Source organism: Pagrus major, chromosome 14 (assembly GCF_040436345.1).
Source record: "Pagrus major chromosome 14, Pma_NU_1.0".
In the NCBI taxonomy this organism is placed as follows: Eukaryota; Metazoa; Chordata; class Actinopteri; order Spariformes; family Sparidae; genus Pagrus; species Pagrus major.
In genome coordinates, this window is record NC_133228.1 from 18,742,018 (window position 1) to 18,758,027 (window position 16,010).

General features: G+C 41.0%; 2 protein-coding genes across 2 annotated transcripts; both read right to left on the minus strand.

The window, feature by feature from the left end:
- Positions 1-679: 679 nt before the first annotated feature.
- def6c (DEF6 guanine nucleotide exchange factor c) lies at positions 680-8,612 on the minus strand. Its single transcript, XM_073480506.1, has 12 exons — positions 8,400-8,612; positions 7,560-7,700; positions 5,954-6,136; positions 5,115-5,345; positions 4,889-5,035; positions 4,602-4,710; positions 3,501-3,730; positions 3,314-3,421; positions 2,905-3,071; positions 1,506-1,698; positions 1,324-1,414; positions 680-1,140 (listed from the first exon to the last, which is right to left on the minus strand). The coding sequence occupies exons 1-12, from the start codon at positions 8,493-8,495 to the stop codon at positions 914-916; spliced, it is 1,923 nt and encodes a 640-aa protein (XP_073336607.1). The 5' UTR covers positions 8,496-8,612; the 3' UTR covers positions 680-913.
- Positions 8,613-13,026: 4,414 nt separating this feature from the next.
- LOC141008145 (tetraspanin-7-like) lies at positions 13,027-14,115 on the minus strand. Its single transcript, XM_073480386.1, has one exon. It carries the CDS (start codon positions 14,113-14,115, stop codon positions 13,027-13,029), a length of 1,089 nt encoding a protein of 362 aa, XP_073336487.1.
- Between the last annotated feature and the right edge of the window lie 1,895 nt (positions 14,116-16,010).

Here is a 16,010-nt window from a genome sequence, read left to right on the forward strand (position 1 = left end):
CGCCACCCTCAGGTCACAAAGTGTAATGATTTTAATAAATAAACTTATACTATTACTTAAAATGTACTTTAAGTATCGAAAGTAAAGTGCTGTGACTGTTACACTATTATATATTATATCATTAAATTATTATTACTCATTAGTGATAATAAAAAAACAGGATTTTAAGTCGTGGTTGGAAAAAATTGGAGATAAGTTGAACTATTTTGCAACTCATCATTATTTTCATTATGGATTCATCTACTGATTGTTTTCTAGATTATTAGATTCATTTTTTGATTTCTAAATATTCTGATAAAAGCAAGAAATGCCAACCCGGTGCTTGTCTTGTCCAACCAGTTGTACAAACCTCAAAATTATTAATAGTAAATTTAAATTATAAAAAAATAAACAGAAGAAACAGCAGCAAATTATCACATTTGTGAGGCTGGAACCATGATTTTGGACATGATTTTGATGAATATATAAATATATAGATACTGTAGATACAGTAGTGAAGTAAAACGTACAATATTTCCGAAATGTAGTGTATTAGAAATAGATAGTGGCATGATAAGGACAGAGGGAAAGTACAAGGGCCTAAAATTAGAACTTTTCACCTCTGACAACAACAGAGAGCTTCAGGAAGCCTAATAATAGAGACATTTGTACAAGAGAGGCTGTCCAGAGAAGTGACAGATATCACAAAATGACATTTTATTATTCACCAGTAAACTTTATTGTACAAAACTGTAAATCTCTGTTGATCTTAATCTAATGTGTCAAATGTCCATTAAATCCATCTTAGTGTGCATTTCAACATATAAATATAATACAACGCATTTTGTATTGCAAATTACGTTTCTCATTCCACTTTCCAGAATTTCTTTTTCCGTTTCTGAACTTGTTGATTTGAAAACGTGAACTGTCAACGTCACATTTGTCCATTGGGTTTTCCCTGTGATTCGTCCGATCCGTCTGAGAGGTTGGCGGCCTCCAGCTGCTCCTCCAGCTGCTCCTCCAGTCCCTCCTGGTCCTCTGGTGTCGTCACGCTGTTCTGATCGACTTTTACCTTCAATTTAGTGATGAACTCGGTACTGGCCAGCGCTCCTTCCTTTTTGGGACACAGTTGTTTTGATAATAGGCGATGTTCCAAACGTTCTACATGCAAAAAACAAACAAAAAACATAACAATAACAACAAAATTTGATTGTTGTGGTGTTCACTGATATATATTTTATTGTTTCTCCTGTTTTACTGTTGGGTAAAGCTATGCAGATGACCAAAAAGTTTGTATCTGTGATTAACAAAGTGCTATATTATATAATTAAAAGCATACTGCACCTCCAGGAGAGATGGGCGTCATCAGACGGTTCAGCTGGACGTTCCAGTGTCGTACGTGTTGACTGGCATTCCTCAACTTCTCTTGTACCTCCTGGAATACGAAAATCAAACAAAAGCCTTCTCATGTTTCTCTTAAATAATATTAAATATGCTGCACACTGAGCCAATCCGATCACTCTTACCTCCAGGCGCTTGTGGCTCCTCTGGCGGGAGGCCCGCAGGTCCTGGAGCTCCTGAGAAGCTGAATGAAGAGCTGAGGGGGTGTCCTCGTCTGTGCTGCCGTCTGAGGCCTCCTGAATGAGGTTCTGCAAGGCCCTCTGCTGCTCCTGGAGGAGCTGGAACTGCTTCTTCTTCTCTTCTTCCACCTGCAGCAACCTGGAGAAGAGAAGCAGGAACTGAGATCAAGTAACTACAAATGTCTGCGTAGTTTGGTTTGGTTCAGAGTTTTTGTGCATTCGTCCCCCCTCCAGTAAAAATAACAAAGTAGCAAACGACTTTTATTTTGACAAAACACCTTCTTGAGTGGATTATATTCCATTACAGTTTAAATTTTAACCTGGCGCTGGGATTTTGTGGGTTTGTTTTACATAAATAAAGACATTTCCACCTAACTTAATTCAGAAAATATACATATTGGTTCATGAAAATTAACCAGAATGCAGGAAGTAATAATAATAATAATATAATAAATGTCCATTAATCCTTCTAGAAATAGTCCTTCCAATCGCTTCTTATGACTGCAGAACTTGCCTTAGAATCACCACATTTTTAAGCTTCCTTCAGTATCAAAGTAAACCAGTAGTATCTGCCTTTACATCCACTGCAAACAGAAACTGCTAATAGCTAATTGGGCATACTGTAATTGTGCAAATTTGCCAATATGTAAACCAACACAGGCTAGAAACAACAGAACTGAAGTTTTAGCCCTCTGCTTACTTGGGCTGCATTCCAGTCAAAGTCAGGGGTTGGAATTTCCCAGTGGAAGTTTCCCACTGCCAACCTCCACATTATAGACAAACGTAGACAAGAAAATGTCTGACTGTGGCAATCTGCTGTTTCCTTAGCAAGTGTACACACAGTTGAACTATCAGCAGTGCAGCCTCCTTACATATATAAACCACAAAGAGGAGAAAAGCCAATGCATGAGGTAACAGATACCATTATACAGTTTATTTTAGTGTATTTTTATACTTGGAAACATATAAATAATTAACTTTTCCATTTACTAGCCTAAAATAAATACTGTAGTCTACAAATACATCCTCCCCTCCTCCCCATGAGGGCTGCCGTTGTTGGATTGGAGTAGGAACTCCAACTTTGACTTTCATGTTCCTTTTTCGTAGCAGGTGGTTTGAAAATGTTCGATTTCTGAGTTGTCTGGAACGCAACATGGCAAAATCATACTTCCTGTTTACATCCCCGAAAGCATTATGGGAGCTCTAGTCTCAAAACTTGCATGATTATCCCGAAAATAGAAATCAGACGAAGAAACTCTCCTCTATCAATTTATATTCATACAGATTTTACCACGTGTTCAATATCTGTGGACATATAGACAAAAAAGGCCTATGTGTTTGTTACCTCTCCAGCTCCTGTCTGGCCCGCTCCTCCTCCAGTCGAGCCTGGATCTCCATGTTGAGAGCGGCCTCCAGTTTCCGTTGCGTCAGCTCCAACTCCTGGATCCTCTTCTTCTGTTGCTCAGCCTCCCTCGTCTTCTCCTGCATCTCTGCCTGCATGCTGTCTCTCAGCTAAACACACACACACGTATACACACCAATTGAGTGGAAAGAACTGACCTATTCCTGAATCACCTTTTCCGGGAATGTCATTATTATGTCTCCACCACTAAAAACCACTGAAGGTTAAGCCTGAGTTTTATAATGCCAATGTTTTCGTGCTGTTTTCAGAGATCAGAGGCAATGGGATGGACTCTAAATCCCATTTCAGCGAATTGTAAATAAAGGTTGTCATCTGGAAAACTTTCTCTTACCGTCTCGGCCTCTTTCAGCTGTCTCTCCAGCTCCATCTGCACCTCCCTCTGTTTCTTCCTCTCTTTTTCCTCCGCCTCCCTTCGCCTGGTTTCTAATTCACGTGCATGCTGCAGGACACAAATAAATCAAGGTGAAAACTGACTTCATATCACAGTTAATTGCCCCTCCACTGATTTCAACTCTCACCTGTATGATGCTTTCTATCTCTAAATCCTGTCTGTCCTTCTCTTTCTCCATCTTCTCCATCTCTTGGAGAAGAGAGTCGTCTGATTGGCTGCTCCGACTGCTGCAGCTGCTCCGGGCGCTCCTGCTGCGCTCCCGTTGGCTGTGTTCCCGATGGACCCGTCGCTTCAGTTTGAGTTCGTGGTGAAGGGAGGACTTGCCCTCACTCTGGAGACGGAGGGCCGTCTGGATAGCTGAAGAGGTAGCAAACACATTTTGCTTGGAATAAGACAAACTGAAGATACTTTTACTGATGTTTCTTTATATTGATTAATGAACAGAAGGGTAATATTTCTTCACGTCTTTACAGAGATTACATTGTCAATCCCTCCTCTCTATTACCATAACTGGCATCCATCTACAACCATGATTCATGAACAAGTAACTGAGCTGTGATAGCCACGACTAAAGCAAAGATCTCAACCAAAGTACACTCAAACTTTGACAACAAAAAGTCCAAAGTGACAGTGCTAAACAAAGTTATTGATTGACGTGAAGTCAGGGAAATGCACCAAACTCACTCAGAAATGAGTATTTGACACCAAAGATGTCATGAAAAAAAAAAGACTTATTCACTTTATTGCATTTAGATTAGAAGATCTTAGCATAAAGACAGGAAAGAAAGGGAAACAGCACTGTCCAACGGTAACAAAATCCTCCTACCAGCATGTCTAAATCTCACTATTGAACAGATTATATCATATTTGTTTAAACAGTGTGAAAATTACAAGTCTTGTAACTTCCTGGACTCTCTTCTAGTTGTCAAGCAAGCAGTTTCCCCCTGTTTCAAGTCTTTGTGCTAAGCTAAGCTAACTGGCTGACACCTGTACATTCATGTTAACTGTACAGACATGAGAGAGGTATCCGTCATCTCATGTAACTCTTGATGAAAAGTAAATAAGACTCAGTGTATTTCCCAAAATATAAAACTATTACTTTAAAAATGTCTCATCTGAAACCAGTGAATTAGACTAGAAGCCACCGGTGACCAAACACGTGATTAGTCACTGCAGTCAAACTGTGATTTCTGACTCTGTATGCTGATACTTATACACACCAACACACCTTGAGTCCACTCCACCTTCTGTCTCTGGTCAGACGCACTCATCTCAAAGGTCTTATTGTGGGTTTTCACACAGAACATGCAGCGCTTCCCATCCCGGTCTGGAATTGGCTGAAGAAGAAAGACAAGCGCTCACACTCAGAAAATATGACACATTTCAAACTGGTGCTTGGATTATGGTATCACAATACAAAGATTATAGGGTGTATGTGCTGTAAAAGGCTGTGTTTGAACACATCACACACCGCAAAATAAACACGCAGTGTTTACATCACATTTCCTCACCCACCTCAATGACGCAGCTCTTATCAAGATGGATCTCCCCTCTCTTGTCTTTTAAGTCCTCGCTGACGTAGTAAGCCATGGTGGAGGTCTTCAGCACGAACCAGCGCTCGGTCCAGTTCCTCCGCACATGTCCCTTTTTCCACATGTAACCCTGAAAACGAGGGGCAGAAGTGAAGAAGAAAGACAGACACCGACGACGAAGAGATAAGACGACAAAAGCAGAAGCTCACCCTCTTGAGGACGTTGTGATACATCTCCAGAAAGACCTCCTCCAAAGCCAGACTGAAGGCCTCGGCGCTGGTGACCCTCAACAGACGGCCTGCACCCATGTACTCCAAGAAGCTCCACACAGACATGCTCTCGTCGCGCCCTGTGGCATCCTGGGATATTAAGTCCTCCAATGGCTTCCCATCCCACTCCTGGCTCATCGCTGTGGAGATTTTCTTGAGGAGATACTCCACCTAAAAGCATTCGAACATCAGGAAAGTGTTTGCACAACAGATCACTAAAAGTACAGCTTGATCATAGCTGTCGATATTTTATCAGCATATTTCTGCTACATCTATCTTTACAGAGGAAAGCTACTGTGCTGACAAAAGCAGTTTATTTTTGGCTGTCGACAGGAAACCAAAAGCATTATGGAGGAAGTGGAGGAAGGAAGACGCTCATTAACTCACTTACTTGCACTTGCTTTTTTCTGCTGTGAAAAAATGTAAAATGGTCTGACTTCTTTGGGACACACGCTGGCTTTATATGGAGCATCATCTTTCTTTCTAGCAATTAGGCAATCACAGTCAAAGAGGCTCATGTAACCGCCTCAAAACACTCGGTGTTGCCTTGATTCCCTGTGTTATTTGTTACCCTATATATCTTTATTTTGCCAAGTGTTAAGGAAGAAATTTTTGCACATATGACCCTTTTCTTTTGTTGTACACTGTCAAAAATGTTTATATTTTACGCTCCCGGTCATAAAAATTCAACAAAATAAAACTCAGTCGATCAGATCTCGATCTAATCCCTCTGCCTCCTGTTTCACACTTTAAATTCCTGTCTCATTGACATATTTTACCTCCTCTGGTATCATCACCAGCGGGTAGCGGTCCTCAGACAGGAGGTTGAATAAACAAAAGAGCTTGAAACAGTCTCTTTCAGATAGCAGCGCTCCCGCCGGCAGCCCCTTAAAGTTCTTCTTCCTGGTCATCATCCAGCACAGGTCGTCGAACTTCTCCTTATCGAACATCCCTTCTTTGACCTAAAGACAAAAGAAAAATGTTTTACCATAATCACCCACTGAACCAATGAGATTATTTCTCTCTCAGACGTATCTGTGGCGCATTCACACTGAATTTGTTTCTTTAAAAAAGGCAGAAATGTTTACATGTATCTTTTTAAAAAAGCTAAATAATTTCCTACAACATCTGGGCACTGTATTTTTTAGCAAATGTTATTCAAACTAAAGTAAATAATATATTTGTTGGGGACTATTTTCAGCAGTGGAATAACATTAATTTGGTGCCATAGTGTTTACAGTAGCAGGAGAGTGTATGAGTGTCAACCAGTGCTACAGTGCGGCTCCTTCATGTGTTTTTATTAGCTTGCGGACAACAACTCAGCTCTATGGCAACAAGTACGATATACAGGGCTTTGTCTACACAGACAATACTTGTGTGTAGGATCAATTAACTGTTGTTTTCGCTCTTAATGAGATTTATTTGTTTTCTATCCACTAATCAATCATTATCAGTGGGCACCCATATTAGAGGCTGATGTATAACTTATCACTTTTTCAAATCAAATTACTGTATTTTGGCATTTTGTTTAGGCTTTGGTCTGTCTATGTGTGAATGTGTTCGTTTTATTAACTGTATTTTATATATATTTGTTTTAAGGACCCCCATCTCAAGTGGTTTATTCATCAAATAAAAGGCCAATTCAAACGGATATTGAATAACAATATAGTAAAAGTTGTAACAATATGTCAAGTTAGATGATAATTGTTGATAAACTCTTAATATTAAAAGACACTTACATAGGCACATTATAGTGTGTTATAAACCCTTTATTAAATGTTTTTGTACTGATTATAAATAAGGCATGATGTTCATACTTAATGGTTTTATTGTTGTATCTATTTTCTATCTTTTACACAATGTTAAGAGATTACAAGGTACAATTATTTTCATTTTTTAAACACAAGGGTTTTAAAAAAACAAAAGTATGTTTGAGTCCTTTTGTATGTTATTTTAAACAGTTACTCGACATCATTGTAAATGAGGGTCTGCCCCCAGTTTAAATAAAGTTAATAATAATGATAATAATAAACAAAAAGAGGATATAAAATCAAACATTAAAATTAAGTTTTAAATTGTGAGTAGCTTTTAGATTTTTGAAAATAAATCCGATGTTAGTGATCATGTAACGTTTATGCTGCTGTCGCTCATTTACATCATATAGGACTGTAAATGACATCCATATTATAACAACAATATCAATAATAATGCACTTTTCACGCAAAAAGCAGGAAGTGTTTCCCAAGTTAGGAAAATTTACAGGACAAAAGCCAGCTAGAGAACAATAATTATCATATAACATCATGAAAATAAAAGAAAAAATGATATAACGTGTGTATTTCTGTATTCATACAGTTGCTACTGAGAAGGTGATTTCAGCAGTACCTTATCCAGTATGTATTTGTTGAGGTAGGGCATGTAGCCATGATTAGACACCGGCCCGTCATCATCATCCTGGAAGTGCTCCTCCAGAGCCACGGGGTCATGTGGGATGTTCAGCACTGTGTACAGGTTGTGTGAAAGCACCTGAACAAGCATCACAGAAGGTGTCATATCACATTTCATACGTATAAAGGTCAGCACATTTTCTAAAGGTTTCCCTCGGTGAGCTCCATATTTCATCATGCATCCACAGAAACACATGCACAGACAGCTAGTCCTCAACCACTGAGCATGTCAGGACAGCTGTCTGCTATTTCCCTGGATTCTTCCCTCCTGAGGAGGCCCAGTCAGGCAAGTAGGAACTGGACGGAAAGCAATATGAAATAAGAGTCACTGATGGGAAAGATTGCAAAATAAGACCTCTGATTGTTGCTCTTTGTCATCCCTTTTTTTATTGAAGCCATGACAGTGGGGGTATTATGTCAAGAAGTGTGTTTCTGGGCCACAAGAAAAGCTTTGGACTTTGAGCTTGGAGCTAAAACTGGCCTCACACCTCCCTCACCTCCAGTCTGAGCAGGTTACGTGTTTGTTGGAAGAAGTTTTGAAGCTTGTACAAATATTTGGACTTCCTCAGATTTCAAAGTTGACTCATGTAGTACCATTTTGCAGCAAATAAAGACAACTCCCCTACAAAGACCGATGAGTTTTGGTTTAACTTAAACCACAAAAAAGTGATTTAGAGCAGAAAGCAGCGCTGTTATAAACTGTGTTTCTGCTCTCCAGTGGACGCCCCTCGGTCTCAGTTTCCTGATCTTAAAACCACCACAATCTTTCCCTTCTTACCTTTAACTGCGACTTGGACACTTTCCCGCATTTCTCCACGTCCAGAGATGTGAAAGCGTACCAGATGGACTTGAGGAGTTCGGCTCTTAAGTCCATTTCGGAGAACTTCTTGTGCGCAAAACATCTACATTTCCAAGCGCGGCGCGGCGGCTTTTACGCAGCGACTGGCGGAGCTGTGGCGGTGTGCTGGTGAATCGCCTAATAAAATGTGGGGCAGAGTACAGGCTGCTGTGCAAACTGCAAGGGACCAAAAGGACTCAGATGTAGGGCAGACTTAAAGAGGCGGAGAGTAGAGACAGAGGCCCACACTTTCCTCCACAATACATTCTTTAAAATGATTTCAAAGAGAAGAGAAGTCTGGTTTACAGGCTTTTCCTGCCATCTGCTCCAAACAACATGTCTCTGAATGAAATGGACGAACTTACAGGGCGAATGTAAACATATATCCAAGCTAAATGTCCAAAGTTAAAGATATTTATCCACACAGGAGGCTGCAGGGTGTATGTCTGAATTCCTCAGATGCTGCCAGCCAAAAACCAAATAAGAAGGGTTGGTGTTATCAGATTCAAGAGGCAGGATTTAAAGACACACCCATCTGTGTAAAGAGCCTGAAGCCATATTTATTTTAGCAGCTACAAAATCTGAAAGTTTAAGGGACATCACAGTCGCTTAAACACACAAAAACACCTTTAAAGGTGCCATATGTAAAGAAAATTACTACAATTATAATAAAAAATGTGAAGAAACAACAGTTTTGACATTACGACCTCTGTGTATTTGCGTGCTAACCAGCTAGCCTAGCCTCGTGCCGTCCTGGTCCAAAGCTAGAGCTGTAAATACCAACACTTCCCTGGTTTTCTTGAATTCGAATCACTAGCTGCACGGCTAACTGAGCTAAGAAGCTAACTGCAGCGAAAGTTAGCAGCAGTTAGCGGTTACTCTGGGGATGATTTGTTTTGGTGGCCAATTCTTACATACTGCACCTTTAAACATCTCTGTAGCTTATGTGAGAAATATATAACATTTAAAGTGTGAGAAGTGACATTTTTAAGATATATTTGAGGATTTTTAACGAATCAAAATACAAATTTGACAACTAATTCTCTGATCATCATAAATTAAGTGTGTTTTTTAAGTTTGCAAAATATAGTGTAGCACACATGTAAAACCCCTCAGTTGGATTAAAAATAAAGTGATTATATGTTCTTCTCACAGCTCCTCTTTAAATAGTGTTTTGGGGCTCTGGAGATCTGATAGTCACTATAATTTGCACCACTCCGCCTCCATTTTGTGCCCCTTCTGCTGAGCATTTGTTTTGGCACACCAGAAGTCATAAATAGTGCACATTAAAGCTCCCAACCCAAAATAGTTTTTAGTGATTTCATGAGCAAAATGCCCCTTGCGATTTCCCTGACTTAAGGTGTTGCATCGGGCATCTCTCAGAGCTCATCTTTTTTTGTGTGTGTGATGAGACAGCTGGTGGGGATGCAGCAACCGCAGGCAAAATAGGTTAAACAAGGACAGTGTAATCAGACAGAAAGCATCCGCATGTAGGCTAATCAATACCATAATTAGGTCATGCATGGTAGTCATTGTGTAGAGAGGCCACAGCACAAAGCCTCTCTGTCTCTAAATGTTGATGGATGTAGATTTGATCAACTCTGTGATAAAACTATGAAAATCGACTTCATATTTGAGCAGAGGGTGTTGTGTTGCACACTCAGCAGTGCGTCTCTCTCTCTGCTGTCTCCTCACCAAGGTCAGATCTAATCACCGTTGTCTCAGGTGGTGGAAATGAGATGTCGTTCAGTTAGCCATAATTCAGAATTACTCGACCAGAGGACCCCGGTGAGGATTGACCACCCCCCTGCGCTGGGAATTTATCACCGTGGCACACTTCCAGCGAGGCCTTTCTCATTAAATACAAACCTGGAGTTGTTTTTAAAGGTCTTTAAAATCCAGACAAGAGCTTGGAACCTGTCACCTGTCCAGACGAGGGATATATTCTTTGTTTATTTCCCTCTTAGAGATGAAAAACTCACATTTTAACCTCAAAAAGATGTTTATTAGACATTACAGATGTGCCATTACCAATGACGCACTGTATGTAGACTGCATCGACATTACACAACAAGGATGCTGTTGCCATTTATATATTTAATATATTCAAGGGCAGCAGACCTTGACATTCCCAATTCCCAGTGTCTAATCAATATTATATCCTGTAATGAGGCAAAGATTTTTTTGTTTATTGTTGACACATATAGTTTACAGTTTCAGTCATGCTTGTTCGCACTGTTGGTGATTATAAGAATACATAATACTCATGAATGTGTCATTTATATCATACAATATAATTACAAGAGCAATAAAAAGGTAAGATGAGAGATGTTGAGGCTGGAAGGAGGATGAATGGATTTGTATCATCTCAGTGCACATTGTCATTGTAAACATGTGTCAGAGGTATCTATTGAGAGTTGGCAACCCTGGCTAGCCTGAAGCTATCTGTCTGTCTAATAGTAACATAATCCATTAACCAGCACATCTAAAGCTCACTGCTACATTACATCTTTATTAATTCTTTTTCTTTTTTTGCACACATCAAAAATGAAGTCTATCAACTAGCTAACCAGGCTAGCTGTTTCCCCATGCTCTCAGTCTTTATTCTAGGCAAAGCTCAGCAGCTGCTGGCATTATATTAATATTTAGGCTACAGTAAAGACATGAAAGTGATATCAGTTATCCCTGCTAACTCTGGACAAGAAAGCAAATAAAGATGTTTCAAAGTGTTGAGTTTGATGCTAAATCAGGGAAAATCATATACGATCCAGACTTCTTCTCATTATTTCATGCTAGTAGGTTGTAGGCTACATGGTAATTATCATGTGTGAATTTAAGAAGTAATGTTTAAATGTGTTATTCACAATATTCAGTCATTTAAAACAATTTTGTGCTTCAGAATATAGATACAAACTCTTGCAACACAGAGACATCTGGATGAAACTATTTTTAGAGCAGTCATCTTACCAAAGCACCTCAACACCTTGGAAGTAACTGCAGGCCGTCAGATGTAGGTTACAAACAGCACAAAATACCACAGACAGCAACAGATTATCAAGCTCTTTTCAAAAGCACCATTCTTGCACAGTGTAGTCTTTGTGATGGGAAAAGTAAATGATGTAGATACGAACATCTGTTGAACACAGACTAAATCGTGAAGTGGAAAACTGCTGGTGAACATTCCTGTGCATTCAGAGGTGAGAGGAGGCAACCAAAATGAGAGTAGTTTGACTCTAAATCATCATTTTTTTGTATATATTCTATATAATGAAGCCTATTAATCCATGCCAAACATTTATGAAACCAAATCATATTGTAAAATGAGGTCTGAAGTCTGCCATCTGTTTTTATCTGCTGCCCAGTCTGGTTCCACCAGAGTTTCTGATGCCAGATTTACGAATGCATGCATGGACAGAAGATTAATTTACGGAGACATTTTCTCACCGCACCCATTCCTCGCACACAAAGTGGATTAAGGAAGCACTTTTTGAAATTGTGCAGAAGACAGAGTCAGGCAAACAACACGTGTAAGAGAGTTGCAAAGTGTGAGGAGTTTTCTTGGCTACTTTCTGAAGTATTGAGAAGACTTTGTTGTTCAAAGCTTGGAACAAAACCCTATAGTTTCACCCTAATTCACCCCATGTGAGGCAGACACTGAAAGTAAGTTGATTAAATCATCCTGAATCAGGTTGCTACAAAATGTTAGCTCTAGCTTGCCGTTAACGATGAGCACAACACTTTGACTGTTTTGTTAAAGAACCAGATTTGTCATAAAACATTTGTTAATTACCTCCACTGAAGGTTATATTTTCACCTGTGTCCGTTTGTTAGTTGGTTGGTTTGTAAGTACAGTTACACAAAAACTGATGAACGGATTTCCTCGCAACTTGGATGGAGGATTGGTCTTGGCTCAGAAAAGACCTCATTAACTTTTGGTGCGTATTCGGAAAAAGGGACGGATCCAGGACTTTTTTCTCTCTTTCTTTAACATTGGGAAATTGTTGGTTAGCTGGTTGGTTTGTCAGCAGGATTACACAAAAATTAATAAACGGATTTCCACGAAACTTGGATGGAGGATGGGTCCTGTCTCAGAAAAGACCTCATTAACTTTTGGTGCGTATCCAGAAAAAGGGACAGATCCAGGACATTTTTCTCACTTTCTTTAACATTGCGAGATAGGGTGTTTTTCGACATTTTTGCTAATTTTTCAGGGAATAATGCATTTTATCTTGATGGATAAAAATCAGGCATATTCAGCCAGATGGTATCTACGAGTGAGTATAATTTGATGCGGATAAAGTGGACTGTTGGGACTTGGTGGAGGTATGCGCTCTGAGTGCCATTCTAGTTTTTTAATTGGAAGAGTTTTCATGCACATCCAAACCTTGAATGACTCTAAATGCCTGTCAATTGGAATTATCTTTACAGAAAATTAACATAACTTTTACTCTGGAAAGACTGGATGCCTGAAATAACTTATTTCGCAACTCTATTATTCTTTGAGGGCAAAGTTCATTGCCGATCCAAACTATCTACAAATTGGTCAATCTCTGCTAAAAATGGACCATTAATGTGCCACCACACGTCGACGTTGTCTCGGTGCCATTTTGTTAGCCAGCAGACAGGCCAGGGCAATGCCTCCGATCTGGGTGAAGGCCAGTCCTAACACAGTTGCGGCAATGTGGAAGACGTTGTCGTTGACCAAACTGAAGACTTTGCGGAAGCAGCCGTGTGGATGGATCCCTGCAGCCACAACTCCTTCGCTATCATCTGACAAGAGAGGTCGATTCTTGCAGCCCTTGCGCCTCACACAGCAGCTGTCCGGTAGCGACACCGAGGTGCCGTTGTCGTTGGGCAGGAAGGTCATATGCTGGAGAGCCCAGTCCGAAGTGAGCCAGTCACGCCAGCCCTCAGCTCCACAACACTCCAGGGCCCTTTGCAGGCTGTCTAATGCATCGGCACGGCCTTCATCCTCCGTGTAGCCGGCCACTGCTCTCTGTAAGCCGCTGCGAAATCCTCCGGCAATGTCTTCACGATAGAAGAGACCTGAGAGACCAGCAGCTAAACCGGCGATGAGTGCAGCAAGTTGAAAGAACCCGTAAGCCCTAAGCACGCAGGGAAGGTTTGCAGCCACACCAAGACAACCCAGGAAGCCCCAGGCAGTGATGGTGGCACCTGTGGCAAGAAGGATGAGTGGGGCGTTGGGGTAGCGATTGGCAGACAGCAGCATGAAGTCTGCCAGGGAAATCTGTGCCCACACACCCAGGGTGAAGATGGCCAAGCCGGCTGCCCAGAAGAGGCAGCTGAAGGCCAGGAGACCCAGGCGCAGGAGGTGCATGACTCCCACTGGGCGGCAGCAGGGTGGGGCAGCGCCCACAGGTGGAGGAGCAGGGGGCGCCAGGGAGGCCTCTGAGCACACGGACAAGGATAGTCGCTGCTGCTGCTGCTGGAGCTGCTCCTCCTGCTCTTGGTAGGGTGACAGCAGGTATCCGGGGATCGCAGAGGGTCGACGAGGAAGAGGAGGTGGAGTGAGCAGGTCAAGACCCCGTGGAGAGGAGAACCTTCGCACAGCCAGCTGCTCGCGTTCCCAATCCAGAGATCGCCTGCTCGGACTCGGTCGAGCTGACAGCGAGCCGTACGGCAATGCAAAGCTCATGATCCCAGCTCCGGCTTTATCTACTCCCCTCTCTCTCTATTTTTCCACACACTCCTCCTCTCTCTTCTTTCCTCTATCAGCGCCTTCACTCTCCTGCAACACACGATCCCCCACTTCTTTATGACTGGTTATTAATCTGCCGCCAACACCACCAACGCCAACCGGACTGTAAATCACACTGATGGGTGTCGCGTCGTGCCGTTATCTGCATCCGCAGCCCCCTTGTTTCCACCCTATTTATTTGTTTATTTCGGGCTTTCTTTCCACCTGCATGGTCACCAGCTCTTCAAATTCCTCCGCTGATAGCCACATCCCGACATCTGCTTGCTCGCTGCTGTCCCTCGCTCTGGTCAAGAAGAGAGGTGTTTGCAGTGGGAAGGACCTGAAATCCACACATGCACACCCTCTCTCGGTGTGGAGGAGGCATCCCCTTGAGTTTTACTATCGTCCATTGGTGGAATAAAAGAAGTGGGGAAAACCTCTACAAATGTTTATACGGTGTATGTGGTGTCTTTGTCAAGTGTAAAAACTCTTTTAATGTTTAACTTAGTGACAATTTATAATAACCATCATTAATTAATGATACATTTTTAGTTAATTAAACTCAAGTTAATAGTTATTTAAGTGTAAAAAAAACAATGAAACGCTTAACAAACCATTTATAAAGCAGTTGTAAAGATTTGTAAACACCAGTTGCAACTTTAAAATGGTCATCCAATTAGTTTATAGATTAACTACACAGTATTTATTAACCATTCATAAAGTATTATTAACATTAGTTGGTAATAAAGGTAATAAAATGTAATTGTCTCAATAGCTGCAAAACTAATGACATTCCCATCTACCTTAGCTGTATTTTGCATTTGGTGCTGATTAGCAAATGTTGGCATGCTAACCTGCTAAACTAAGATGGCGCTCATGGTTAATACCCTATTATACAAGCTTAACATTAGCATATTAGCACGCTGACATTAGCCTAAGTACACAGTAAAGTAGTAGTAGCATGGCTGTAGGCTCTTAGTTAAAAAAAAAATAATCACATGTAATAATTTAAGATCAAACTACTCACAACACATAATCAAATGTGACCTGTATGAAGGGGCTGCATGTGGATACGGCTCTGTTTTAAGGGTCACAAGCTAAAAAGGTTTGGAAACACTGCTGTGAGGTGTTCCCTTGCTTTTTATTGTTTGTTTCTGCAGCCACAAAAATGAAGGAGTGGTTTCCCCCGAACCTCCTCATGGCCGTTTTTTCAATGAGCTGTATTGGAGGTGCCTTTGAAATCTCATCCTGCATGTGTCAGGTGATGTATTTCCTACACTTCCGTCCAAAGTGCACATAAAACTCAATGAGCTGATGTTTATAGAGCAAAGATTAATTATAAACATCATAAACAGAACCTCATTTCCTCGACAGACCTCCACCTGTGTCTGTTCTTCTCCCTGCTCGCTGTTCTTCATACACCGGAGAACAAGATGCTGTCAGACTTTGGAAATCAAAAACTATTAACATCATTTTCTTTGTAAACCCAGAATAAAAATACTCTTCCTCCTTTCCGGCCCACCTCTCTGGGTACTCCCCTCTCTGTCATCATGTTACTTTTATACTTGTCCTTATAAAAATAGAGCCATTTCAATGTGTTTAATTAACTCGCAGGATTTAATTAACTCTGATTGGACGGAGGGTTGATGGGAGGGAAGCAGATGCCGGGCAGGAATCACCAGGATAAAACTGGCAGCATCATTAAACAGGGGACCAACAAAGTGTCGTTACAGTGCAGTCTGGAGGGTTTTCAGTGAAACCGGTTACCTATTTTTAGCACTGGGTGTGTTTCCAAATGTATTTTAAACTGTCAGAAACCCCCCTGAAATTAAGGGGAAAAAATATTAGATTGT